Source organism: Cavia porcellus, unplaced genomic scaffold, assembly GCF_034190915.1.
Source record: "Cavia porcellus strain 051 isolate PalLab524CR breed Dunkin Hartley unplaced genomic scaffold, mCavPor4.1 scaffold_12, whole genome shotgun sequence".
In the NCBI taxonomy this organism is placed as follows: domain Eukaryota; kingdom Metazoa; phylum Chordata; class Mammalia; order Rodentia; family Caviidae; genus Cavia; species Cavia porcellus.
The window spans coordinates 84,376,851-84,402,756 of record NW_026947495.1 but is presented as its reverse complement, the minus strand read 5'-3'; the positions used below and the strand labels follow the sequence as shown (position 1 = coordinate 84,402,756).

The 25,906-nt window shown below is 37.3% G+C and overlaps 1 protein-coding gene and 1 pseudogene across 7 annotated transcripts in view; one reads left to right on the top strand and one right to left on the bottom strand.

The window, feature by feature from the left end:
- Als2 (alsin Rho guanine nucleotide exchange factor ALS2) overlaps nt 1-25,906 on the top strand; it is an 80,029-nt gene that overhangs the window by 24,660 nt on the left and 29,463 nt on the right. For 6 of the 7 annotated variants that reach the window (XM_063259558.1, XM_063259561.1, XM_063259557.1 and 3 more), the window contains 9 exons: nt 530-698; nt 2,096-2,192; nt 5,291-5,368; nt 7,900-8,082; nt 11,618-11,789; nt 13,726-13,906; nt 16,583-16,648; nt 21,649-21,811; nt 25,394-25,525. In XM_063259558.1, the coding sequence (XP_063115628.1) occupies nt 530-698; nt 2,096-2,192; nt 5,291-5,368; nt 7,900-8,082; nt 11,618-11,789; nt 13,726-13,906; nt 16,583-16,648; nt 21,649-21,811; nt 25,394-25,525 (1,241 nt within the window). The remainder of the gene's footprint in view (nt 1-529; nt 699-2,095; nt 2,193-5,290; nt 5,369-7,899; nt 8,083-11,617; nt 11,790-13,725; nt 13,907-16,582; nt 16,649-21,648; nt 21,812-25,393; nt 25,526-25,906) is intronic. The other variant, XM_063259563.1, reaches the window with a different exon arrangement.
- On the bottom strand, nt 2,786-2,886 carry LOC111755083 (U6 spliceosomal RNA; annotated as a pseudogene).

The following is a 25,906-nucleotide window of genomic DNA, read 5'->3' as shown; positions in this document are numbered from 1 at the left end:
TTCTCCACCATAGAAACTGAAAATTTTATATTTAAAATGAGTCATTTATTTTAATTCTTCATTATATATTTAAACTTGGAGCTTGGCTCCCGAAGGATTATCATTTAACTATGATTTGAAATGAGAAAAGTATTTGTCAACTTAGTGTAGTATTTTGTTCAGCATGTACTATAGGATGCAAGTTTTACAGAATGTCACTAACGTTACGCCGAAAACGGTTGATTCCCTAGCCAAATGTTTAGTAGTGGAGCTGGTTAAACAAACTGAAGCAATGCTTTGATCACAGGACTTGAGGCACTTTTCTGCCTGCTGATGTTTGAGGGTCTTCGCCAGGGGTAATGGGAGGAACAGTGCAGTAGGGAGCCTTTCCCAAACTCATTTGACTATTCAGTCCCCCTGTTTTAGTAGAGGCCCTTAGAATACACTGCGAAATACCATATTAGAGTATTTCTTTGAAAAGTTTTTAGTTTATCAAAAGTATGTCTTCTTGAGTTCCCCACTCCTTCACCCAACCTTGGTTTGTTTTCAGTTTCTCCAAGACTCTTAAGAAAGGCTGCACGGGTGAAAACGAGGACAGTGGTTCTGACCCCAACCTACAGTGGGGAAGCAGATGCGCTACTGCCCTCCCTGAGAACAGAAGTGTGGACCTGGGGGCGAGGAAAGGACGGGCAGCTGGGCCATGGTGATGTTCTGCCTCGGTAAGTACAGATGTGGGTAGCGATCAGCATTGCCTGAAGCAAATAACCTCTCCCGTGTGGGTCCCTTCATGCCTCCTTCCTCTTTCCTGTGATGAAAAGCTGTCACTTTAGTCTTGAACAATAAAAGGAATTTTTTTTTTTTGGTCTTTTTTGAGACAAGGTTTCACTATACAGTTGAGGCTTGCATTGAACTCACTTTGTAGCCCAGCCTGGCCTCAAACTCACAGTGATCCTCCTGCCTCAGCCTCCCAAGTGTTGGGATTATAGGTGTGTGCCACCACACCCAGCACAGCAAAGAGTTTAAATATCCATGGTGCACTTATCCATGTTTTCTTTGAGGTATACTCATTTTGAAATACAGAAAGCACGGTTGAGAATAAGATGACATTTCATTGGAACATTCAAATGATTTTTTTAAATGCAGGACCTCCAGCATTTAAGGCAAATGCTGTGCCACTGAGTTATACTGCCACTCTTGAATGGCTGACATTTTTAAGTTAACCATAAGTGCCAATAGCATTTTTCCCCAAATGACATCCCTCTGCCATTGTCAAAATAACTATACCAGAAACATTAACTACATCTGTATATTTCAGGAAAATTGCCATTTTGATTAGTGGAGCTCATTAACAAAGTAGGTATTTGTGAATCCTCAAGTCTCGTAAATGGCATTATCATCTAAAGCAGTAAGCGAATATACATGATGGTGAAAGAAACTATGAACATTTTTAAGTTATCTCACTCTCTATTATTTTTGTTTTTGTTTGATAGCAGGGATTGAACTCATGACCTCATACTTGCCAGGCAGGCACTTGTGCCGCTGAGCTGAACACCCTAGCTCTTACTCTCCATTATTATATTTTGTTGTGTCCCCAGTATATACTGTATAGTAATGAATTTAGTTTTGTGTTTCTTAATAGATTCTGAACTAGGCGGCTAGTGATTGATATACAAAAATTGAATTAAAATCTTCTAAGAAAGTAGACAAAAATTAAATTTAATCTCCAAAAAATGCGGTACCTCAGTTCATGAATTTAATCTGTTCCATAATTTTGAAGAAGATGACCACATTTGTGTTTGCATGGGAAAAATGACTGTGATTGTGTGGTTGTCACCTGATGGAGAGTTTGCAAACAAAAGCAAAATTTTTCCATACACTTCCATTTGTGAACTGAATTGTTTGCAAACAAAAGTGTTCCTGAACTGAGGTACACTGGATAATATTTAGGAGCAGTTTTAACATGTAACTTTTTTACTTTAGTGAGTTTTTTTTTTCTTTTTACTTGAAAACACTGTAATTTGAGAAAACACGTGATTTCTGCTGAGAATTCTTTGTGTCCGTGTATGCTTTTCTTTTAAGACTCCCAAATCCATTTTATTTTTCTTCCATCTTTAAGGCTTCAGCCACTGTGTGTCAAGTGTCTGGATGGTAAAGAAGTAATCCATTTGGAGGCGGGTAGTTACCATTCTATGGCACTTACTGCAAAATCCCAGGTAAGAGTCAAGCTGTGATTTCATGAAAGTAGTATAGTAAAAAGATTGGACTATCATTTGTTGAATATCTGCTATGTCAGGCAAAATGGGTACGTCTCATTTGAGGTTTGGAATGTTTTATGTGGTATTACTTTGTTTGGTAAACAAATAAAGTAGGCTAAGAGCAAAATGTAACTTAGTCTAAAGTTACATGCCTGATAGTAAAACTTGATTTGACATTGATCTGCCTAAGCAGCTTTCTGTTATGTTTTTCTCACCTAGAATTGGAACCCAAAATTTTCAGGGTATTGATGAAATTTTTTATTCCTTGATGAAAAAATCTGTAGTAAGACGCTGAAAAAACAAAAAGCATTTTTCTTTGAAATTGTGAGATCTAAAAGTAACTCTCAGAAATTACTTAAAACCATTCCCATTAATACCTAAGCCTTTCTAAAAAATGGTGTGTGGTTTTTGTTGTTGTTACAGGGTCTCGCTATGTTGTCCAGGCTGACCTCAAACTCAAAACAAACCAGTCCTCCTGCTTCTAATCCAAAGTGCTATGACTGCAGGTGTGCACTGCCACACCTGGTTTTTATTCTTTTTTGTTGTTGTTGTTAAATATGGAACACTTCACAAGCTGCTGTCATCTCTGCACAGAGGCCATGCTAATCTTCTCTGTATCGTTCCAAGTTTTTAGTGTGCTGCCGAAGCAAGCATGTGGCTTTTATTCTTAAATATATTCAGATAATGTTTCTTCACCAATTCTTTTATCTTTTAGAGAAGCAAATAAAGGATTCTAATCCCTTTAAATAGTTGATTTTATTTTATGTACTAAACTAATCAAAAATAACAGTAATAATCTGCATAAATATTCATTTTAGGAAAGAAAAAGAATTTGTCATAAGTTATCCAAATGACCTAAAAATGAGACATCAGGAAGGTGGTCAGCTATAAAATGTACAAAATTACTGGCTGTAGTGAATGCAGAAGATAAAACAAAAGACATACTTGGAAGAGGGGGAAATAAAACTGTTTGTAATTAAAATATTAAGGAAATAGGATAATCTTGATTAGAAGTATATAGAACCCACATGACACAAACTCAGGAATACTTCTGAAAGGTCATAAAATAAAACAAGAATAAGGAAAATATACTTTTGAATAGAAAATGTCAGTGTTGCAAAAATGTCATTTCTCCTGGTCATTAAATCAGTATAAATTTAATATAGTCTTCAAAACATTCCAATATAATATCTATGTAACTTGGTAAAATGATCCATAAATTGTGGGAGAATAAGCATTGGTATACCCAATAAATTCTGGAAAAGAACAAAGAGTAAGAGTATGATTTACCTTTATGAAGTATACTCCAGGGCTAGGGGATCAGTGTTGGAGCACATGTGCGGCATACAGAAGGCCCTTATGCCAATCCCAGCACCTTCCCCAGAATATGTGGAAAGTAAGGTTTTAGACAGTTAGGTGAACTGCAGTATGCCTATAGGCCCCGGTATATATGTATATTTCAGATATGGACAAAGTAGACTTGTCTTACCAGTTTGAGAATTCATATTTGAGAATTCTTACCAGTTTGAGAATTCGAGTATTCATAAATGCAGAAGAAACTTAAGAAAACTTTATATATTCTTCCACATAGATTACATAGTTAAAAAATATACCCTTACATATTTAAGAACAAATTTTGCTGGTTTTTTTTTTTTTTTTAGTAATCTTAGGCATTGTAAAAGACATGACATCGAACATAGAAATTAAAGCTAGGTGTGGTGGTACACACCTGTAATCCCAGAACTTGGGAGGCTGAGGCAGGAGGATTGCTATGAGTTTTAGGCCAGCCTGGACTAGTCAGTTCAAGACCAACTTGAACTGCATAGCAAGACCCTGCCTCAAAAAAAAAAAATTAAAAAGTAAAGACATATTTGCTCTATAATAATTCAGCAATGCTAAACAGTAAAAAGCCTCACAAAAGAAAACTATGTAACAAACTGGGAAAAGGTATTTGCAACCTACATGTTAAATTGTCAAAGGATATTTATATTCCTTTCATAAAAGAAAAAAAAATGACATGTAACAAGAAAAAAGATCAGTTTTGTTTTTGAGATAGAATCTTGCTGTATGTAGTTTAGGCTGCCTTGAATTCACTATGTAGCCCACGCTGGCCTCAGACTCTGGTGATCCTCCTGCCTCAGCCTCCCAAGTGCTAGGTTTATAGCCACCAGCCTGGCTCATGAACTAATTTTACAAGCACGATAAACAAAAACTGTTTTCATTTAACACAATACTTATAATCTCATTTTCTTTTGCCTTAGAAGTACTTGTAGTGGTACCTGAGTACTTGTGTTTCTCCTGTAGTGACTCTGAACTTCATATTTGAAAGGCTTTCTAGTCATTTCCAGTTTCCTTACCTACAGAGAAAGAAATCAAGGTTAGAGCCTCCGCCAGGGATGGAGTTCAGGGGCTGCTAAGATTGAGCTGCATCGCTAGCTGTCCCTCCCCCAACTTTTTGAAACACAGTTCCCAGTTTAAGGGAGGGTCTTGCTACTTTGCCAGGCAGGAACTTGAACCGGTGATGGTCCTGCGGCCGCCTTCCTCTGAGCTGGCATAACAGATGTGTGCCACTGTGCCTGCCTTTACTTATTTATAATAGTTGTCTTTATTTTTAGTACTTTCTTTCTGTTCCTTTTAAAGCTCCATTATTCTGTTTTATTATTGCTCTCATTCTTAAGAGGGAGTGTAAGATATGTCTTGATATTAAATCATGGCTCTACCTCTTAAAAATTTGTGAACTTAGATAAATTGACCTCTGTGGGCTAGTTTCTTTATATTAAAAATTTTTAGGAATTAAATACTAATACACAGAAAGCAGGAAGAACAGTGTCTGCTGCTGAGAAGTTGCTGACAATCTTTATTTTTGTTGTTAACTCCTGGATTCTGTCTTCTATCTGCCCTTGTCTTTGATCTTTTTTAAAAATGAATTTTAATATCTTATTTTAAAGAGTGAAAGGCTAATATGTGTAAATTATTGGAATTATTTTAAAGATTCAGAGTTTACATGCAAGATCAGTTTCACAATTCTTACCTTGCTTCCTGTGGTTTTCCAATAGGTTTACTCATGGGGTAGCAATGCCTTTGGTCAGCTTGGGCATTCTGATTTTCCAACAACTGTTCCTCGTCTCGCAAAGGTACTTTTGTGAACTTGATAGCAACTTTTTGTTTCTGAATTCTAAGCTATAACACTTTGTGTTTCTCTTTCTTGTTTTCAAAAATTAGAAATTGTTTTGATATTCTTTAAAAAATTTTTGAAACATGAATGCACTTTTTAAGGTAAATGTAGTTTTGAAAGAAGTATTAGTTTTTCTTTCTTGACTGTATTTGTTTAGTTAATGTTAGTATTATCTTACAAAATAGATTTCTTTAAAGCAAATGTTTCTTAAGCTGTGCTGTTTTCTGACCTGTATATGCCAAACACTGTGTACTCTTAAAGTTGACTTTTCGTAGCACTGTGATGTGCACTGTGTCCCTATGAGATTTAAAACATGGGTGGCACTAAGATACTTCATAGCCTTTTCATTTTCTATAGTGAAGCCAAAAGTGTGGACAAACGTTTTTCACTGTTGTGTGAACTGGCTCTGGTTTATGTGATGCTATTAAGAGAGTCACAATGTCTGATCTCTCGTAATTCTGTGTAATTCTGCAACAGTGTTCTCAACCTTTCTTTTCTGCTTTAGTGCCCAAAGAAATGCCAAGTTCTTGTCAGTAGTATCTGTTCTTTTAGGGGCTGTGATTTTCTGGGTGGAGGCGGCTGCTGGCCCAGGTGAGCAGACTGCATGGTAGCCTGGTGCTCATGGTAGCCTGGAGCCTAGCGCTGCCCTCACCCGCAGCTGGGCGTAACACAGACTGCAGGAGCACGGTCACCTTGACTTTAGGAGCATAATTCAGATGTAAACTGCCACTGGCGAGTGACCAATACTGTGTGTAGCCACTGTGCAGTGTTTAAATCCATTACTGTCTAAGACTCTTACATGTTTTTCCTTTCAGTGAACTTTATTTCTTTTACTTTTTTTTTTTTTGTATTGGGGATTGAACTCATGACCTTGTGCTTGCAAGGCAGGTACTTATGCTGCTGAGCTAAATCCTAGCCCATCAATGAACTTAATTTGACTGAGGAGAAAAAAAAAACTTTAAACATAACATTAGAGAACAATTATTCCTTCTAATTTCAATTTTAAATATTTTCAATATGTAGCGTTGCAGTAGTAAACCATCTATCCGTTAATTTTATTACAAAGATACAGCAAATCATTGTAACTTGATTTTTCTTTACTGCATGTGAATAAAATAGAAGGAGCACTTACTTAAGCTGAGAAAAGTTCTGGAAATCAGACATTTATTTAAGATTTTATAGTTGGAGAAGAGGGAATAGAATTTGTTATGGGACTTTAGCTTTACAACTCTTTAATGGTAAATAGAAACCATTGTGATTCTTTTGTGGGGAGTGGAAGGATAATTGATTTTTTAAAAATTCATTTTGAGTAAACAGTGAAATTTGAATTCATTTTGACTAGAGACTACAAAATGACTTAACATTTTTAATTCCTCCTTGCAAAATGAACTGGAAATCAATTGGATGGTTTGACTTAGAGAAAACACTGTTGTTTTAGAAGAAGCGAGCTAAATGTCATGGAGACGGATGCATACGCACCTCCACTCCACAGGCAGCCTGCACTCTGTATACACACAGAGTCTAATCCCAGATAGGAATCAAGGTGGAGGCTGGGTCTGGAGGTCGGAGGCAATACTTTTGCAGCAGTACACTTTCCTCAAGCGAAATCTTCTAAGGACTCCTGTACGTAAAACATAAATGTTAACCTCCCCTAGTTGCAGGTTTGGGAATAGGTAAGAGCCCTGGCACCTGCTTTTCTGTAATTGCTCCTGAATCACTAAGTGGAAGCCTGTATATGCCGTTGGCAATAATGATCTTATGCTAATACAGTCACAGCTTACTGGTCAGCAAAATAAGGTTTGAAGATCATTATTTGAAAGCAAGCTTTTTCATATGTCAAGAGTCACGTGGAAGGCTTATTAAAAAAAATGAATACTAGATCCTACCCTCATTAATTTGAGGCCAGAAAGTGCTTTTTCTAAGATGTTTTCAGGCTGTTTCTACTGCTGTTGCACAGACTGCTCTTTGAGAACTGCTGGTCTGGGTCCATGCAGATAGCTTCCTGGGGACGGGCTCAGTCCCCCAGCAGGGTGCTGAGGTTCAAGTAAGAAACTGAAATTTATCACTGAAGGGTTTAGTTGGTGAGAATGGGATTTAACCTTAGCAGAAATTTTTTTTTGTTTGGCACACTGCCAAATATGAATGGCCAGAGGTGCATTCTGTCAATTTTAGAGTAGGCATTTGTGGCTCTGGATTGCAATATAGGCTTTCATAAGGAGTTCCAAAAATCATATTGAAAAAGTTAGAGCTATGCCTTCTCCTTTTTAAATTCCAATTTTTTCAGATTCTATAGCAACAATCCAATTCTAAATTTAAAAGATGAATATGAGATTTCTTATTCCGTGTTAATTGGGCAATGCCTTGAGCTTTGCCTCTGAGGTAGGACAGACTGACTTTGCACCATGCTTAAGTAACCTGACTTTCATTTCCTGTGAATCTCCAGTTCTCTCTGAACCCTCTGCCTTAGACAGTGTCTTTCTGTCATTTCAGGTAAGCAATGAGCATGGAGTCTGGAGTGTAGCTGCAGGCCAAGATTATTCCCTGTTCCTAGTGGATACAGAAGACTTCCAGCCTGCACTGTATTACAGCGGCCGACAGGACCCTGCAGAAGGTGATAGCCTTCCAGAGAGTCCTAGAGGTGCCAAGACTCCAGTACTTCTCTCCTGTAGCAAGGTGAACAGGAATCAGCTCTTAGACCTGTGTACTCTTAACACATGAGAAGTGTTTTACTTTGTTATTATCTGTAGGTGTTCCTATTTATTTCATTTTCATACTTATTATTAATTGCTTTTATTTAAAATTGCAAACCTTCCCATTCTTTTCTTCCCTCCTTTTCTTGCCCTGCCCTCTCTGTACTGCTTGTCATTGTGTAATACACTATGTAATCTGCTTTGTCTGTTGCCCATCTTCCTTACGATAGTGTTAGATTTGTGGTAGTAGGGATCATTGCTGAACCCTTATCATACATTCATGCTTCGTGTTTATTGAATTGACACTCATGTAGAGATGTTGGGAAGTACATTTCACTATGAAGTTTCCTGTTTCATGGATTCCTAGGGGTCAGTCAGAGAACGAGAAGGCCAATTTCTGTGGGAAGAAAAAAGCGCAGAGTCCTAAGACGGACTCATGGCTGACAAGGAAGGACCTGACACCCTGACATCCCCTGCTCTCTCGGCTTTACATCTTATTTCTGCTGTTCATCCCCTTCTTTTTCTTTTGAAAATCTGGATTTCTCTCTGCTTTACTACTGCCTATCTCTGTTTCATAAATTTAAACCATTGGTTTTTTCTGAGTAACTCACATCCTCAGTGACATGCCACAGGGACATACCTTAACATACATTCCAGATTTTTTATTTTTACTGAAAAATACAACAGTTCATTGCTTTTTAGTCCTTATTTTTCTGACTAGTAAGCTGTGAGTGTATTGGGATAAGATGGCAACATTGGCCAAGATTTGGCTCTTACCTACAGGTAGTCTGTTTGTGTAGGCATGATGATTGGCTCTTGTACTTGTTGGCGGGGCTCCACATTTCCCACAGTTTATGTAAGAATGAACTAGGCTGGTGAAACGGATGAAGCTGTAGTGTGGACGCTTTGGTTATCATGGGGTGTTAATAATGTCTGCCTGATTTAATTAGGATATTCGAATGAATATTTTTATTCAGTGGTATACTAGGGAAATGACAGCAAGTCCTTTTTTTGTTTCTTTCTTTCTTTTTCTATACACAGTCTCACTTTATAGTTTAGAATGGCCTTGAACTCACTATGTAGTCTAGTCTGGTCTTGAACTCAAGGCAATCCTACTCCCTCAGTCTCCCTTGTGCTAGAATTATAGGCATGTGCCACCATGCCCAGCAAGAAGTCCCTTTTAAGGGAAATCCATTTTTCTAAGAAATACTTTTAATTTTAATTGATACATGCTAATTATATATGCTTGTAGAATACAATGTGACATTTCAACAAAGGTGTACCATGTGTAATTATCAGATGGGGTAACCGGCCTGTGACATCAGATACTTATCCCTTCTTCACATTGAGGACAAAGTCCTCTCTACCAGCTAGTTTGACAAAGCTAATTAGCTGTTATCAACCAAGCTATTGAGTCCACGAGGGGCAAACCTTTCAGAGACCTGAGTGCCCAAACTGCAACACCAAGCCCACTTACTTACCATAAAATACCATCCCTGCAACTAAACCTGAACACTGAGGTTTCGAATTAGAGGAAACCACATGGTTACCTGGCTTGCGTACCACAAGTTCACCACTGCCATGCCTGCAGTCTTTCTGCCCCTAACCCTGTGTCATTGATGAAGTCTTTCATTCTTTCCTTTCCTCATCCATTCCTGGACTCAGCCGCTGTTCTGTTTTACTTTCTGTATATAAATGAAAACATAGGGGCTGGGGATTTAGCTCAGCGGCATAAGCGCCTGCCTTGCAAGCAGGTAGTCGTGAGTTCGATCCCCGGTACCGATAAAAAGGAAAAAGACAAAAAACATAAATAAATAAATGAAAACATGTTTTATTTGTCCTTCTGTATTACCATAAAGTCTTCAAGTTCTACCCATGTTGCTGCAAATGATAAAAGTCTCACTTTCTTATAATTGACTGATACTCTTCTGTGTGTGTGCATTTGTATTTGTGTGCATTACATTTTCTTTGTTCACTCATGCATGAGTAGACACCTAGGTTAGTGTCTTGTGATGGCTACTGAGAATAGAGCTGCAGTAAACCTATGAGTACAAGTGTCTGTCTAAATACGGATTTTCATTCTCTTTTGCAGTATACCTGGTGGTGCAATTCTTGGAGCACTGGTAGCTGGTTTTTTCATTTTTTTGTTTTTGAGTCATGCTGTGTTGCCCAGGTTGGTCTTAAACTTGTGGGCAAATCTTCCTGCCTTAGCCTCCTGTGTAGCTGGGACTACAGTCTTGTACCACCATGTCTAGCTGCATGTGGTGGTTCCGTTTCTAGCTTTTGAGGAAATTCCATTTTCTGCAGTAGCTGTGATAATTTGCATCCTAGCCGTTGGTGTATTAGGGTTTCTTTCCCCATCTTTGCCTGCATTCATTTTTTTGTCTTTTTTGATAATGCCCATTCTAAAAGGGGTGAGCTATCTGCTTATGATTTTAATTTGAGCCGTTTTTATATGTTCTTCAGAGAAGTATCAATTCAGGTCATTTGCCCATGGTTTAGGAGAAATATTTGGGTTTTGCTGTCAAGTGTTTTGTATTTTGTTGGTTGATTGGTTGGTTGGTTCCTTATATACTCTAAATATAAATCCTTTTATTTGATGAATCGTTGGCAGGTATTTTCTCCTATTCTGTAGATTGTCTCTTCACTCTGTTGTTTCCTACACAAAAACCTTTTAGTTTGATATAAATCCATTTGCCGATTTTTTCTCTTTCTCCTCTTCTCTTTTCTTTCTTAAAGTTGCCCAAACTAGCCTCAAACCTCAAATTTGCAATCCTCCTTCCTTAGCTTCCTGGGTAGCTCTGATTCGGTAGATATACCACCATACCTAAGTTTTTTTTTAAAGAAAATTCTTTTATGTTGTGCTTTTGAAGGAAAGCTAACTTCCAGACCCTTGATACTTTTATAAGTAGGATAGTGCTTCTCTGTTTTCATTACTATTATTTCATGTAAAAGGGAGTCCAACGCCATATAGTCTTCTCATTTGGGTCTTTATGTATCTAGAATATCTGTGGTTCCAGCATTTATTTTTGTGGTTTTTTTTTGGTCTTGTTTTGTTTTGTTTTGAGTCAGGGTCTCAGTATGTGGTTCAGGCTGGCCTTAAACTCACTGTGATCCAAGTACTGGGATTATAGCCATGCCTGGCTCTGGTTCCAGCATTTATGATGTGCAATAAAAGATATCTTGAAGATAATTAAAGTTGAAGTATGTAATTATACATAGATCCAAATATATGTATTAATAATAGTAGACTGGTACCAGCTCTAAAACAAATAAATATAAAAGGTCCTGATCTGCAGTGTTTGCAGGTTTTCGCTGTGGCTCATTTTAAGCTACCAGTCAGTCAGTGTTTTAATCATCTGCTTACAAAATTTCTGAATATTTAAACCTTTGGCTCTTGCCAGCTAATGTGAGCCAGCTTCAGTGCACCAAATGACTGCTTGTAATATATTTTTTAAAACATATATAAAACCATTTATTAAGTTGTATATTGTTTAATCTTATTTTCTTCTTTTCAGCTTGGATATGTAAGTAGAGTAACAGCAGGAAAAGACAGCTATCTGACCTTGGCAGACAAGAACATCATGGGGTATATTGCCAGTCTCCATGAATTGGCTGCTACTGAACGACGGTTCTATTCAAAACTAAGTGATACCAAATCCCAGATACTCAGGCCTCTTCTCAGTCTAGGTAAGCTGAACCCCTACCCTGGTCCCACCCCACATCATGAGGACTCTGGTTTTATCTGTTCTTTCTGTATCATAAATGAGATTTTGTTTTGTTTTCTTTTTATTTTTTTTTTAAGAGCTAGGATCTTCCTGTGTTGCCCAGGCTTGCCTCAAATTCCTGATCCCAAGTGATCCTCCTGCCTCAGCCCAGTACACGTGGCCTTAAGAAACCTTTTGAATTGGGGTTTGCTCCTTTTCATTCTCTTTTTTGGACACAGGTAGTCACAGGCTAGTTTTGCTTTGTCATGAGCCCTCTCTTGCAGTTCCTTCTACTTGAACAAGTAGAAATTGGAACACTAGACTGTTCATGTAAGAGAAGAAGAAGCAGGTTTGGGGAAGTTAATCCTAAAAGCTAGAATTCCAAACAGCATTTCTAGCCCCACCAACTCTTGAGATATCTTCCATCATACTCTGAATTTTTCATTATATAGTGTATTTTTCAAATATATTACATTGTATTTTATCATTGTAGTTCTTAGAATTATATCAAATAGAGATTCATTTGCACTTATAAATAATCTCTTAAAATTATCACCACGAGGGTATTAAGAGATTGTTGAAGAGTTTTTCTACGTTTGGCTCTGCACTCAGAGAATAGAGATGGAGTTTTCTTTGTCGTCTTCTTTCTGTTACTGCTGAGTACCTTCTGAGGATGCAAAATGAAGGCTGACACTAATACAGCATTTTCTGTAGTTGAGCTGATACTAACTTGTCTAGTTCAGCCCTAACTGAATTGTACTTTTTGTGAATACTAATCCCAGTGCAGCTGGGGACTAGCTGCCTGTTTGTTTGTTTGGAGAGAGAGGATCTTACTACATAGTTCAGGCTGACCTTGAACTCACTGTGTAGTCCAGACTGGCCACAAATTTAAAGCAGTCCTCCTGCCTCAGGCTCCCAAGTGTACCACCATGCCTGGCTTGTTAGCTTTTATGTATTTATTTATTTGATTGTTTTTGAAACAGCATCTCACTATGTAGATCAGAGTGACCCTGAACTCAATATGTAGCATAGGCTGGCCTCAAATGCCTCCTGAGTCCTGGCCTTACAGGTATGTGCCACCACACTGCTTTTATTTTCAATACATTTTGCTTTAAGTGATGTAAAGTCCCTGTTGTGTAAATTCACCTCCTCTTGAGTGGCCCAGCCTCTAGGAGTTGGACAGGGGAAACAAGCAACCCAACTTGGAAGCTTCCTGGATTTCTCTGGAAGAAAAGGGATGTCTACTCGTCCCTCATGTGGATCTCTGTTGGTCTTACTGTTCTACTTATAAGCCTTGCTTCTTCAGAAGAAGTCCTAGAGTGAGGAACTTTGAGCTGGGAAAAGGCAAACAATCTGATGGTGTGTTCTCTAAACTTCAGAGCAATCAAGGCCACCTGATATTTGGATTGCACTCTACAGAGAAGAGCTGGGCTTGTCCAAGGGCTATGTAGAACAGAAGTCAATACAAACGTTGAAAACATTAGCCAAGATATAACTACAGAAATGGGTTTAACTCCTGTGTGTCACTTTCTAGTCATTTACTTCCTTTGCCTTGGCTTCAGATTATTTTCAAAATTTGAGGATTATTGTGTTAATGCTGTGCTTCTAGAATTTGGCTTGTCTTTAGAAATCACCTCTAAAGTTTTTATCATTTATATATCTACACCGGGATCTTAATACTAGACTTACTATGTCAAACCGTAAGGTTCCTGTGAATACAATTTTAATACGTTTCATGGGGGACTGGACTTGGATCTCCGAAATTGACTTCTGTAACATTTCCTAAAATTATTTGGCTTCTATGCATGAGAGAACATGTCAACATGTTAAGTACCCTTAGAAAAGGGGAGTCAAAATCATGCAGTCCTGAGAAATTTGGTCTTTCTGTTGTTTCTGTCTCCATCGTCATCTCATTGCAGAGAATCTGGGCACTGTGACTGCAGTCCAGCTGTTGCAAGAAGTGGCAAGCCGGTTCAGCAAGCTGTGTTACCTGATTGGGCAGCATGGAGCCTCCTTGAGTAACTTCCTTCAGGGAATAAAGGAAGCCAGGAATCTGGTCATCTTAAAGCATGCAGGTCTCTTCTTGGATAGTTACACAGAGCAAGTATCTAGTCCTGTTCATGTTGAGTCTCTCTGGAGTTATTCTGCCAAGGAGAGCAGCTCCTTCATCATAAAAGAGTAGATTAAGGACAGTGATATAATTAAATAGGAACTGAGTAGCAGTATTTTAATCTTAAACCAAATAGAGTCCTGTATTACTAAAATTCTGTTTTAAGCGAAAAAAAGGTGTAAAAGTAATGAATTCTCATCTTCTATATTAGTCTCATAATGAAGTGATAGTGTTTTGTTGTTTTGCTTTTGTTTGTGGCATAGGAGACTGAACCTAGGACTTTTGAACTGAGCTACCACTCCAGACCTTTTATTATTTTTAAGCTTGATTTGGGATCTCACCAAGTCATGGAGTTTCCCAGCTTGGGGTTAGACTCTTGCCTCAAGCCTCGCAGAGCCACCACTGCTGGCTCATCATGGTGTTTACTATATGTACTATAGTAAGGCTAGTTATTTGCTGTATTTACATGAATCATGCTAAAGTTTGAGGAAATAAGTAAATACATAAATTATTTTAAGACCAAATGGGCTGGGGATTTACTCAGCGGCATAAGCACCTGCTTGGCAAGGGTGAAGTCATGAGTTCAATCCCCAGTACCCAAAAAAATGACCAGCTGTAAGTGTGGGGCTGATCCAATGTCTGCTTTTCACTGTTGTGTAAATGAAGAATTTAAGAGGCCTAACTACATTTAACAAAAATTATATTCTTGGGGGCTGGGGATTTAGCTCAGTGGCATAAGCGTCTGCCTTGCAAGCAGACAGTCGTGAGTTCGATCCCCGGTACCGATAAAAAAGGAAAAAGTAAAAAAAAAAATTATTTTCTTAATAAAACCTAGAATAGTTTTGATGTTTTTTAAGTAAAATGTGAAAGTAAAATATTTGGAAATATTAAATATTTCATTTTTCTTGATCTATATTTTGATATTATGATGTAAAGCTAATTTGTTTGTTTGTTTGGGGTTCTTTGGAGCAGTTGGAGAATTATTTTTATCTTTTTGAGATAGAATCTTGCTGTGCAGTTCAGGCTGGCCTTGAGCTCACTTTGTTGCCCAGACCGGTCTCAAACTCACAATGATTCTCCTGCTTTAGCCTCCCAAGTACTGGGATTGTGCCACCACTCTGTTTTTTTGGTTTTTTTGAGACAGCATCTCACTCTGTAGTCCAGGCTGTCCTTGAACTCATTATGTAGCCCAGACTGGCCTCTAATTCACAATGATCCTTCTGCCTCAGCCTCTTGAGTGCTGGAATTACAGGCATGCACCACTACACCCAGGTCTAATTGTTATTTTAATATAGAGTACTGTGCTATTGGTCTCAAGTATGTATCAGTTTGATTATTCACTCGGTAAAATTTCATGGGTCACCGTGTACTCACTGGGCACCCACGGAGGCCAGGCTCCTTACAGGGCCCCAAGAGTCAAGGTAGGCACACACATGCTTGTGAGAAGTTATTCATAACATACATAATGTGTGTTTGTTTTTGAAAACCATGCAAAGAAAGATAAAAGGATTTAAAGTCACTCTTAAACCCTAGAAATAACACCCATGGGACGTCTCGGTGTCGCATGCCAACTGTGCATGTGTGGCCAGACTTGTGAAGAAATCCCAGCTGTGAGCAGACTGAGTGTATTTGAAGCTGTTACTTGAGAAGAAACACTTTGGTTTGAATTTTTAAGCTCATTATCTTCCAGACATGAAACATAATAATACAGTTTGATACCAAGTTACCTTTTAAAACTAGCTTCCCGTACTTTAGCTTAGCAGCATAAGCATCTGCCCCGCAAGCGCGAGGTTGTGAGTTCAATTGCTGGTACCAAAAAATAAATGAATAAAACTAGCTTCTGTTTTTGAAGATTTCAGTCTTTACTAGTATAATTTCCCTTCTTTTGACTTAAAACACCTGTTTCGCTCAGAAGACAAAACGCCTTTTTTTCTCTCACACTTTGTTCCTTATGCTTGAACATAGCTTTTTGTTGGTTTCTGGAACTACTTTTTAACATATTATTCCTATATAGAACAAATAAAGCTAGATCTATACTATGAACTTTTAGAAGTTATTTGTGAGTAGTAAAGTACATATCACCTAAAATTCACCATTGTAACTATTTTTCCAGGTCCACATCCCCTTGGGGTATTTAAGTAAAAATTTCCCTTTTCTTGAAAAATCTGTTAATTCCATGCACTGACCCAGGAATGTGAAGGAAGTATAGTGGCTCAAGTCAGCCAGCACTCTATCAGTGTTAATCAACATTCTCTTACTCATCTTCTGAAGACTTAATTGGGAATCTGAAACAAAGATTAAACTTTCATTAAAAGTCCAGTCATGTTAATGATCCTTGTTTCCTTTTTTGTTAAGTTAGTACTATCTGCCAAGTAAATTCTGGTCTGTACAGTGTCAGGTGCTGTTGAGAGTTCTTTTTGTATTAGAATCTTTATTAAACTGGCAGTTATCTTCATAGAATTATTCTTAGTGTCACACAACCTGCTCTTCAGTCTTTCACCGTTTGTAAATACTGACATCACAAAAGTTCTAAATGCATTGGTGAGATTTCATGTACTATCTAGTCCAGATACTTGTTTGAAAATTTAGGAAATAATATATATTTCAGCACTAGCATAATAACTTATGTTTCATATACTAAATTTGTGTTTTCTTTTTTGCTCAAGGTATTGCACATCAATTACAAATTTCCTGGTTATGGGAGGATTCCAGCTTCTTGCTAAGCCTGCCATGTAAGCACATACGTACCTTCCACCACCTATCCCCTAGCAGCCAAAGGCCAAGCATTCCACTGCTGTGTGTCTTTGAATACCCAGGGAAAGCTTTGCCAATGAATCAGAATTAGACATATTAATTCATTCTTAAGAGGAAAGATGATATTGGCCTTGATTATCTTTAGAAATAATGAGTTTTATTTTTTTAAGTACTGGGGATTGAACCTGGAACCTCTTATTTGCTAGGTAAGTGCTCCACCACTAAGCTACATCCTCATCCCTTTTTAAAGTTTGTTTGTTTAAAAAAAAGAGTCTGACTATGTATTTCAGGCTGGTCTTGAACTCATTGTGTAGGCCAGGCTGTTCTCAAACTCAGTGATCCTCTTACCTTAGTCTCCCGAATGCCGTAGGATTTGATAGATATTTTCTATAGGGTTTAAAAACTTCAATTCTTAGAAACATCATACCACAGCAATATATGTGCACCCATGTAATACCCAGATCTTGGAAATGCCCTTCGACTGAGGAATGAATAAAAAAGATATGGTATTTTTATACAATAGAGTACTACTCAGCCATAAATAAGGATAAACTGGAGACTTTTACAGATAAATGGATGCAACTTGAGACCATATTCATTAATGAAATAAGACACATGTAAACATCATAGTGTCTCATTAGTGAGAAGCTAAAACAACATATGTAGATATGTGTGTGTGTGTGTGTGTGTGTGTGTGTGTGTGTGTGTGTGTAGTTAAAATAGTTATACCACTAAAAAAAACATTCAATTTTTAAAAATTGGAAAGTTTTTGTTATTTTGGTCGGGGGGGGGGGGTTTGGTGTGGTTTTTTTGTTTGTTTGGTTTATTTTGGTTTGGGGGGGTTTTGTTTGTTTGTTTGTCTTTTTGAGAGGGTCTCACTATGCAGTTCAGGCTGGCCTTGAGCTCGCTTTATAGCCCAGGCTGGTCTCCAGCTCACAATGATCCTACTGCCTTAGCCTCCCGAGTGTCGGGATTATAGGTATGCATCACCACACCTGGTTGGTTTTGGTATTTTTGTACCCTTTGTGGTGCTGGGGATCAAGGCCAGAGCTAGGCAAGCACTCTACCATTAGCTACAGTCCCAGGTTAGGTATTGACTTTGCTAAAGATAAATATCCTTCAATTCCCAAGGTAAATCAGTGGTCTTTATGTGTTAGTTTTTAATACTGAATTCATTTTGGTAATATTTTAAAACTTCATCTATATGAAGCTGAGCTTTTCCTTCTCGTCTGAACTTGGACAATTTTAATAAAAAGATTGCAGTTGCAATTTTAAATGAGTTAGAGAACTTTTCAGTTTTCTGAAATAGTTCAGATGAGATAGGGATTATCTGTAGTTTGAGGATATGACTAAAATCCATCTATTAAAAAGATGGATAGACTTCAATGAGGATATCTCATTTGGGAAGTTTTTGAACTAGTAACCTGTTTTTTTTTAATAAATTAGTTTATTCAAGTGTTTGGTTTTTATGGCTTTATCATTTATATTACCTTGGAAAATTATTTATTTTGTCTTTGTTTTGAAATTTATTGACAAAACGTTCAAAGCATTATTTTAAGGTGTTTTCATCTCTGTAATAACCATAGTTTTTCACCTTGTTTTTCATTGCTGTTATTATTTCATTGGGTCATTTATTTATTTTTCATCTTGGTCTGTCTTGTCAGCAGTTAACCCCGTTTTTAATCTAATCCTTTTCTTTCATTATTTTTTTTTTAGTGGTCTTTGTTTCTGCTTTTTCTGTGTTGACCTGTAAATCTCTTCCAACTTCATTAAGTTTAGTACTTCATTTTTCCATCTTTTAATTTTTCTAGTAGGCTTTGAAGGCTATAGATTTTTAGCTACTTATTATTTTAGCTGTAATCTTAATAACCTTTGATGCATTTTTCTGAGGTTTTTTGCTGTTGTTGGATCCTTTTGTTTTGTTTTGTTTGTTTTGTTTTCTTTGGAGATACTGTCTTGCTGTAGTGTAGTCTAAGCAGGCCTCAAATTAGCTGCAGAGCCCAGGTTGGCTTTGAACTCTGTTTATTGCTTTAGTTTCCCAAGTAAGTGTTGAGATTATAGACATACTCTGCTGTGGCTGGCTGAGACATTTTGGGTTTTTTTAATTGTTGTTCAAGTCTAAATATTTTCATATTATTTATTATATTATTTTTTTACTTATGTGCCATAATTTTTGCAACTTCACAAGACCCTGTCTTAAAATTAAAAAAAAAATTTTTTTTAAGCATTAGGGGTGTAACTCAGTACAAAAGCCCTGGATTCAATCCCTAGTGCTACAAACAAACAAGTAAAACCTGAGTAAAAATGCATTCATAGCTGTATAAGCAAAGAACAATGTTGCTCCTGTGAGAGAGCTCCCAAGCGAAAATAAGCAAAGTACAGTCTCTGGTTCAGGTTTCCTGAGAACATCAGGTGCTCCTTTTGTTACTTTTTTTAATTTTTAAATTTTTTTACTTTTTTGGTACTGGGAATCAAACACAACCTCACACTTGCCAGGCAGGCACTGCGCCGTTGAGCTGCATCCCCACCTCCTGGGGCTCCTTTTAAAGCATGTGTAAGCGAGGGTCTGAGTGAATCCTGGGAAGCAGCGGGGCTGGCAAGAGCGGGACATTTGTGCTGCAGCACAGGCAGGGGCTTGGGCACCCAGGAAACCAGCCCAGGGGTGTGTTTGCTCTCCGTGTCCTGCCCTCAGGAACCAGTCAAAGTGGAGCGCTGCCAGGGAGCTGACTGAGTACCCTTGAGCAGCACATGGAGGGAATGTGGACTTGAGCCAAGCATAAAACAGAAGTCAGGCAGTGTTTCCCAGAGTCCACTTCCCAAGAACTCTTTAGTTGTATTGTAGGACAATCAGATTTATGCCACTGAACTTTTGATTCCTAGCAATTACTACAGTTTTAAATCCAGTTTTCTAAGAAAGTATTTTGCAATTTCTGGATTAAATGTCTCTTTACTCCATTGTTCTCTAAGAGATTATGGAGTGACTTGATTTTCTCTTACATTCTTGTGACACTGCATCTTACTTATAGCTAAGATTGTAGTCACTGTAAAGCACTGTACTTAGGGCAGAGCCTAGCACATGGTTGTTGCTCATTAAGAAACATGGTGGCTCTGTCCCACCAATTCTTACTTCTTTTACAAATCTTTTAAGTGTACTGACCTGGTGAACATAATCTGAGTGAGTTACTGATCACATTTAATATTTGCAATAAATTTTAATAATGAGTTGTTTAAAAACTGAATATAAAAACTTGACTGCAGATTAAGTATACTGAAATCTTCACATATATTTTCTTTACAGTGTCTTATTAATTGTAGTGCTGCTTCCTGTAGAGCTGTTTTGTTTTCCCTTCCTGTAATAAACTCTTACTAGGTAATCAAAAACCAAAAGACAAAGGAAAAATTTAGAAGTATTTTAATATCAAAAAAAGTATTTTAGTATCTACTAATTCTTGAAGCAAAGAGCTTTGCTTTTTTCTCCACTGTTTCTGTTTAGCACAACTAATTACAGTAATTACAACTGTTGTTTAGTCCTTTGACTTTGATTTGAAAATAACAGGTAATGGTGTCAACTGGTCTCTGATTTTTCCCCTGAAACTGTGGTATGTATGATTGATTTCCTAGAATTTAAGGCACAGATCTGTGTTTGTGTTCTGTCCATTTCTATTAGAGTTACTATTGCTACAATTTTTTGTGTTTTATACTTTGTTTTTTTTTTAATTTTATTTAAGGAGAAAAAAGAAAAAAAAACAGAAAAAGGGTACAAGTTATACGGAATTTCAGAAAAAATAAACAGTAGGAAATCACTAGTTAATTACATATTGTCATCTTAGAAACAGTTGTTGAAGTTACAAAATTAAAGCATATAGAGGGGACGACTTTCAAACAGTGAGACTGCAAACAGTTTTGTTCAGTGATCCAACAAAACTCAGTAATATGGTTATCTATCTTACACATTTAAATATATATGCAGTTATATCTTTTAGAGAACTTTCTTTTCCTTTCTTTTGTACAATGGCAATTACACATTTTGGGTTTTATTACTCCCACATTTCTTACTACTTTTTTTTTTTTAAGAAAGTAAAACCAAATGTGACATACCAGGACAGAGTCAGTCAAATCAAAAGGATGGACATAATACATAATGTAAAAACAAAATACAAGGTGATCAACAATGGTTACCATAATGCCTCTTGTTATCTTAAAAAGAATTGCCTGTATCATCAGTTATAATAAAATTGAACAAAACAGTAAAGAATAAGACCAATAAAACCAAAACATTGGAGACATTAGAGGACTTCAAAAGAAGATAATAGTCAACCAGAATGGGCATCACAATGAATCTTATTGTCTTCATAGTTGTTGTCTATACTTTCAAACTTGGTACTATCAAGCATAACAGAATAGAGGAAAATCAGTCAAAACAAGATGGTGAGAGCAATACAGAGTTTCAAATCAAGTTAATAGGAAATCAAAGTGGGTTACTATAATATATCCTGCTATTTTTTATTTATTTTTCCCTTAATTAAAAGGATAAAAATGAAAAAGTAGATAATAAAAAGGAGATTGAGATAAAAAAAAAAGGGCATAACAACAAAACAGCGCAGGTCAAAACATAACCATTTAAGCAAAATAGTGTTTCACCACAAGATAATCTCGACATAATAGTAGTTACCATAGTGTCTCTTCCCTTAAAATCTTTGGGTATAACTTCGTATACTGTAGCATCAAACATACCAAGACAATGTAAAACCGTTCAAGAGAATGACAGTATTACAGGGTATGTGTTTTATACTTTCAGAATTCCTACCTAATAGCTAAGGAAATTGTCTTAATCATGTCTAGATTATCGTATTTTCTGTTTTTACACCTAAAATGGTACAATCCAAAAAAGGTTTTGTCTAGTGAAATTTTCTATGTAATATTATACATATTATCAATATCAAAATGATTAACTGAATATTTTTCCCTTTACTTTCAGTGATTTCTTGAATAAAAACCAAGAGCTGTTGCAAGATCTATCAGACGTGAATGATGAAAACACTCAGTTGATGGAAATACTGAATTCTCTCTTTTTCTTGCCAATCAGACGCCTTCATAATTATGCAAAAGTTTTGCTAAAGCTTGCTACTTGTTTTGAAGTGGTAAGGTCCCGTATGTACCTACTCTGGACACTTGGAAACCCAGGAGTCATAGTTTGTTTGAATAAAGCAACCATAAGATCTAGAATTTTACTAACTTAATATGACGTTGCTTTTTCCTCAGTGGAAAAGTAAAGTGTGACCATGTGAATGTAGTTTTCTTTGCTGGGGATTCAGTTTCCTTTCAGGACCTTGTGCAGGCCCTGCATTCATTTTATAAAACTAGCTACAGTTGAGATCCTGTTGTGACTTCTGCTCACTTAGTGTAGTTGATAATGAGCCTGTCCTGAGATCTTTGAGATTTTACTACAGTGTGTGATTTCATTTTGTTTCTACTCTGAAGGACTCTAGAGAAACCATAATGACTCCTCAGTTCCTTAAAATCTTTTCAATCTTGAGCTCTATTTCCTGATCTAAACCGATTTCATGTCTCAGAGTGATTAAGGAACAGATGCCAGCTTTCTACAGTAGATCCTCCTGTGATCCTATAATTCTTTTCTTTAGTCTGGTTTCAATTTTAACCCAAACAGATCTAGTTTTTTGCTGAACAAGTTTAAATCAGCAAACAAAAAATTTTACCTCCATATGGTCTCAACTAATTAAAAAATCCCTACTGAATCTATTTAGAGTGGTGCATTGTCTGATATTGTACAGTTTCCAGGCTGACAGGCTTAATTCTGTGGAATGAACAAAGTGACATTCCAGGTCCTGCATGAGCTGATCCCTCTTTTGTGTTCCATGCTGTGTGTCTCTGTGTCCCCTACGCTGGTTTGGAATCCCTGTATGTAGCTCCCTTGGGCTTTGTATTTGCTTTGTAACTCCATCCTTGTGGTAGAACTTTTCAAGACATGGATCAAAATCAAGCCCTCTGACTGTACAGCTTCCTCCCCTTCTCATCTCTTAAGAATTTGTTATTCTCTCCTCTGTGCTTTGCTCGCACTTTATTTCTCCCTTATTCACTGTCAGTGGTCCTTGTTATCTTTGTTGGGAGGCATCATAGCCATCTCTGGAAGTTCTCTTCAGAACACGTATTTGTGTTCCACTCCTATTGCAGTTCTATCCCTTGTGTTGCAGTTTAGTAAGTCTGAGGTAGAGCCTAAACCTCTATGTATATTTTTTAAAGTTCTCCATGTAAAAATCTAATAGCACTTAATATTTATTTAATGCATTTCATGTTCCATTTACTGTCCTAGGCACAAACTCTGTTTTTTAATTTCTACATCAAACCAATGAAAGAAGTGTTATAACTGTGACCCTTTTATACATGCGAGATTGAGGTACATCTAAGAGCCGGAATTTATATCCAAGTGCTCTCTTGCCCACTTTACTTACTGTTTCGATATGTAGGCTATTGATAAAAATATGCATTATTTTGATATGCTACATATGTGTGTATATATTTTTAAATCTTTTCTGTCTATTCATAAACTCCCAGAGACAAAGCTTGTGCCTTTGGCCATCTAGATACTCATTAAATGTTTATTTTTGAGTTCTTTTGAGACAGTATTGCTATATAGTCTAGGCTGGCCTTGCATACAGTATGTAGCCCTGAGTGGGCTCAAACTATCCTCCTTCCTCGTGCTGAGGTTAAGCGAGTCACCATGTTCAGGTTAAATATGAATGACCTTAATAAGAATTGAGACTCTAATTATTCCTGAATGCAAGGGACCAACTTCCATCCTACCTTTTTCTTTTTTGTTTGTTTGTTTTTTGAACTATGTAGCTCAGGCTGACCTTCAGCTCACTGTGTAGTCCAGGCTGACCCTGAACTTACAGCAGTCATCCTGCTTCAGCCTCCTGAGTGCTGGGGTCACAGGCGTGTGTCACCATGCCTGGCTGTGTATCTTAACTTTCTACTTCCTCAACAGTTACCCTTTTCTGGAAACTGGGCCTCAGCACTGGTTTGCAGAATGCTAGGATTCCACAAACACTATCATAGAGTTCACCAGGTTGCAAGTATTTATTTGAGCAATAATACTGAGACCTTTGTCTTTACATGTTGTTATTTGCATTGACAGTGCAGAAATAAAGGGGAGTAAAACTGCTGGCCCCTTAGCAGGAATCAAGGCAGTATAGCCTCACACTTGCAGCTAGAAGCCAAAATATAAAGTGCCAGTTTCCCTGCAGAATATTCATGATGAAGCTGCAGAAATCACTGACTAGAATGTGAGTCATTCGTTGTACTCTGTGCTGGAGTGGGGAGACCTGTAATGACTTCCACTGCACACCGATGTGTGGTGTTTCTCAAGGAAAAGTACAACGTGATCAAGTTGAGGCCTGCTGTTTTTTCTAACTTGAATAAATATTACAGTGGATAAATGAAGTAAGATTCACATTTGGATGTTGACATGTACTGTCTCAGATGTAAGTAAATGAAACTGTCAATTGAAGAACAGCTGATATTATCTGTAGTCTCTGGGTACATCTGAATGTGACAGCCATGAATCTGACAATTCTACAGTCTGCAACCCTCTTTTTGATGAAATATATGGTAATATTAATTTTTGATTTTGCATAAACATATCAATATTTGAAAGACCTATATAACTCAGTCAGTATTTTCCAAATGCTCAGTCTACATGTGACCAGAGCATTTTAATGTAACAAAGGCAAGAAATTAATTGCTATAATTTCAGATTCCTTAAGAAGCTTGTACTCACTAAATTTGGGGTGGGGATATATTTTTGGTTTTGGTCTTTTTGTGATACAGTGTCACCATGCAGTTCAGGCCGGCCTAGAACTCACTTTGCAGTTCACAGTGATCCTCTTGCCTCAGCCTCCCAAGTGCTTACCACGTCTTAATATGTGTCCAAGGGGAGTAGCCATGTTGTGTGTAGTAACTGCTACAATATTTCTACCTTTTCCAACTATCTATCTTTATAAGGCCAAGTTTTCTCCACATATTTCAACCAAACATTGTATCATAACAAATTAAGTAGTAGATATAAAACCTCAACTGTTGCCTTTTAAGCCAGATAATAGAGATTTGAAAAAATGTAACCAATGCTGTATTCTCACTAAAACTTTTATCTCTATTTATTTATTTACTTACTTATTTTTGAGATAGGGTCTCACTGGAGCCAGGCTGGCCTGGAACTCACAGAGATCCTTGCCTCAGCCTCCCAAGTGCTGAGATTACCGGCATGCACCACCATACCCAGCTCACTAAATATCTTTGTTTGGGAAATGTAGTCATTTAAAATTTTACTTAAAAACAATAAGTACTTTTAAAATTTTCTTAATCTTATTTCTTAACGTGTCATGTACCTCACGCATAGAAAACAAAGGGACTCTGAGACTAAAGTTTTTATAACTTGCCCTGTCCTGGCTTCTTTGATGCTCTTCCCGCTATGACTGCCAGTGTTTGTCCCGCTCCCTCCTGGAGTTCTTCCTGCATTTCACGTGCACCTTGTGTCCTGGAATTTTTATGGAATTATGCTTGTCCCTTCCCGACTCCCTTTCTTATTCTATTCTCAGGCTGAAATTTTATCCTTTAACTAAATAATACATACCTAAGTCACACTGAGTTTCTGAATTCTGAATAATTGTTTTATATTCTTTTCCCCCTTGTTTGTTGGTCTCTAGACATCTCCAGAATACCAGAAGCTGCAGGATTCCAGCTCTTGTTACGAGTCTCTTGCTCTCCATCTGGGCAGGAAAAGGAAGGAAGCAGAGTACACACTGGGCTTCTGGAAGACCTTTCCTGGGAAAATGACGGTAACCACACCACTGTCATTTATCACCCCAGTAAAACAGCTGGCATCTCTGTAATAAGTGTCACTACCGTTTTATTCCTTGCTTGTGTATAACTGAGGTTTTAATGACCACTTTCCTAAAATGGCTAAGGACTGTAGGAACGAAAGCTCTAAATGTCAATAAATTTCTCCATTTCTAGGAATCCTATGGAGACTTATCATCTTTAGTTTGTTCCTGTCTTCTTTTAGGCTCTAATCTATGAAGTGTTTGGATCCTATCTGAATATCAATTTAATGCCACACCACACTGTAACCAGTTGTTCCCAACTTTTGCCTGTTTTATTTTCTTTTTGCATGTTAAAATTATACTGATTATCCAGTGTGGTGTCTGTTTTTAATCCTA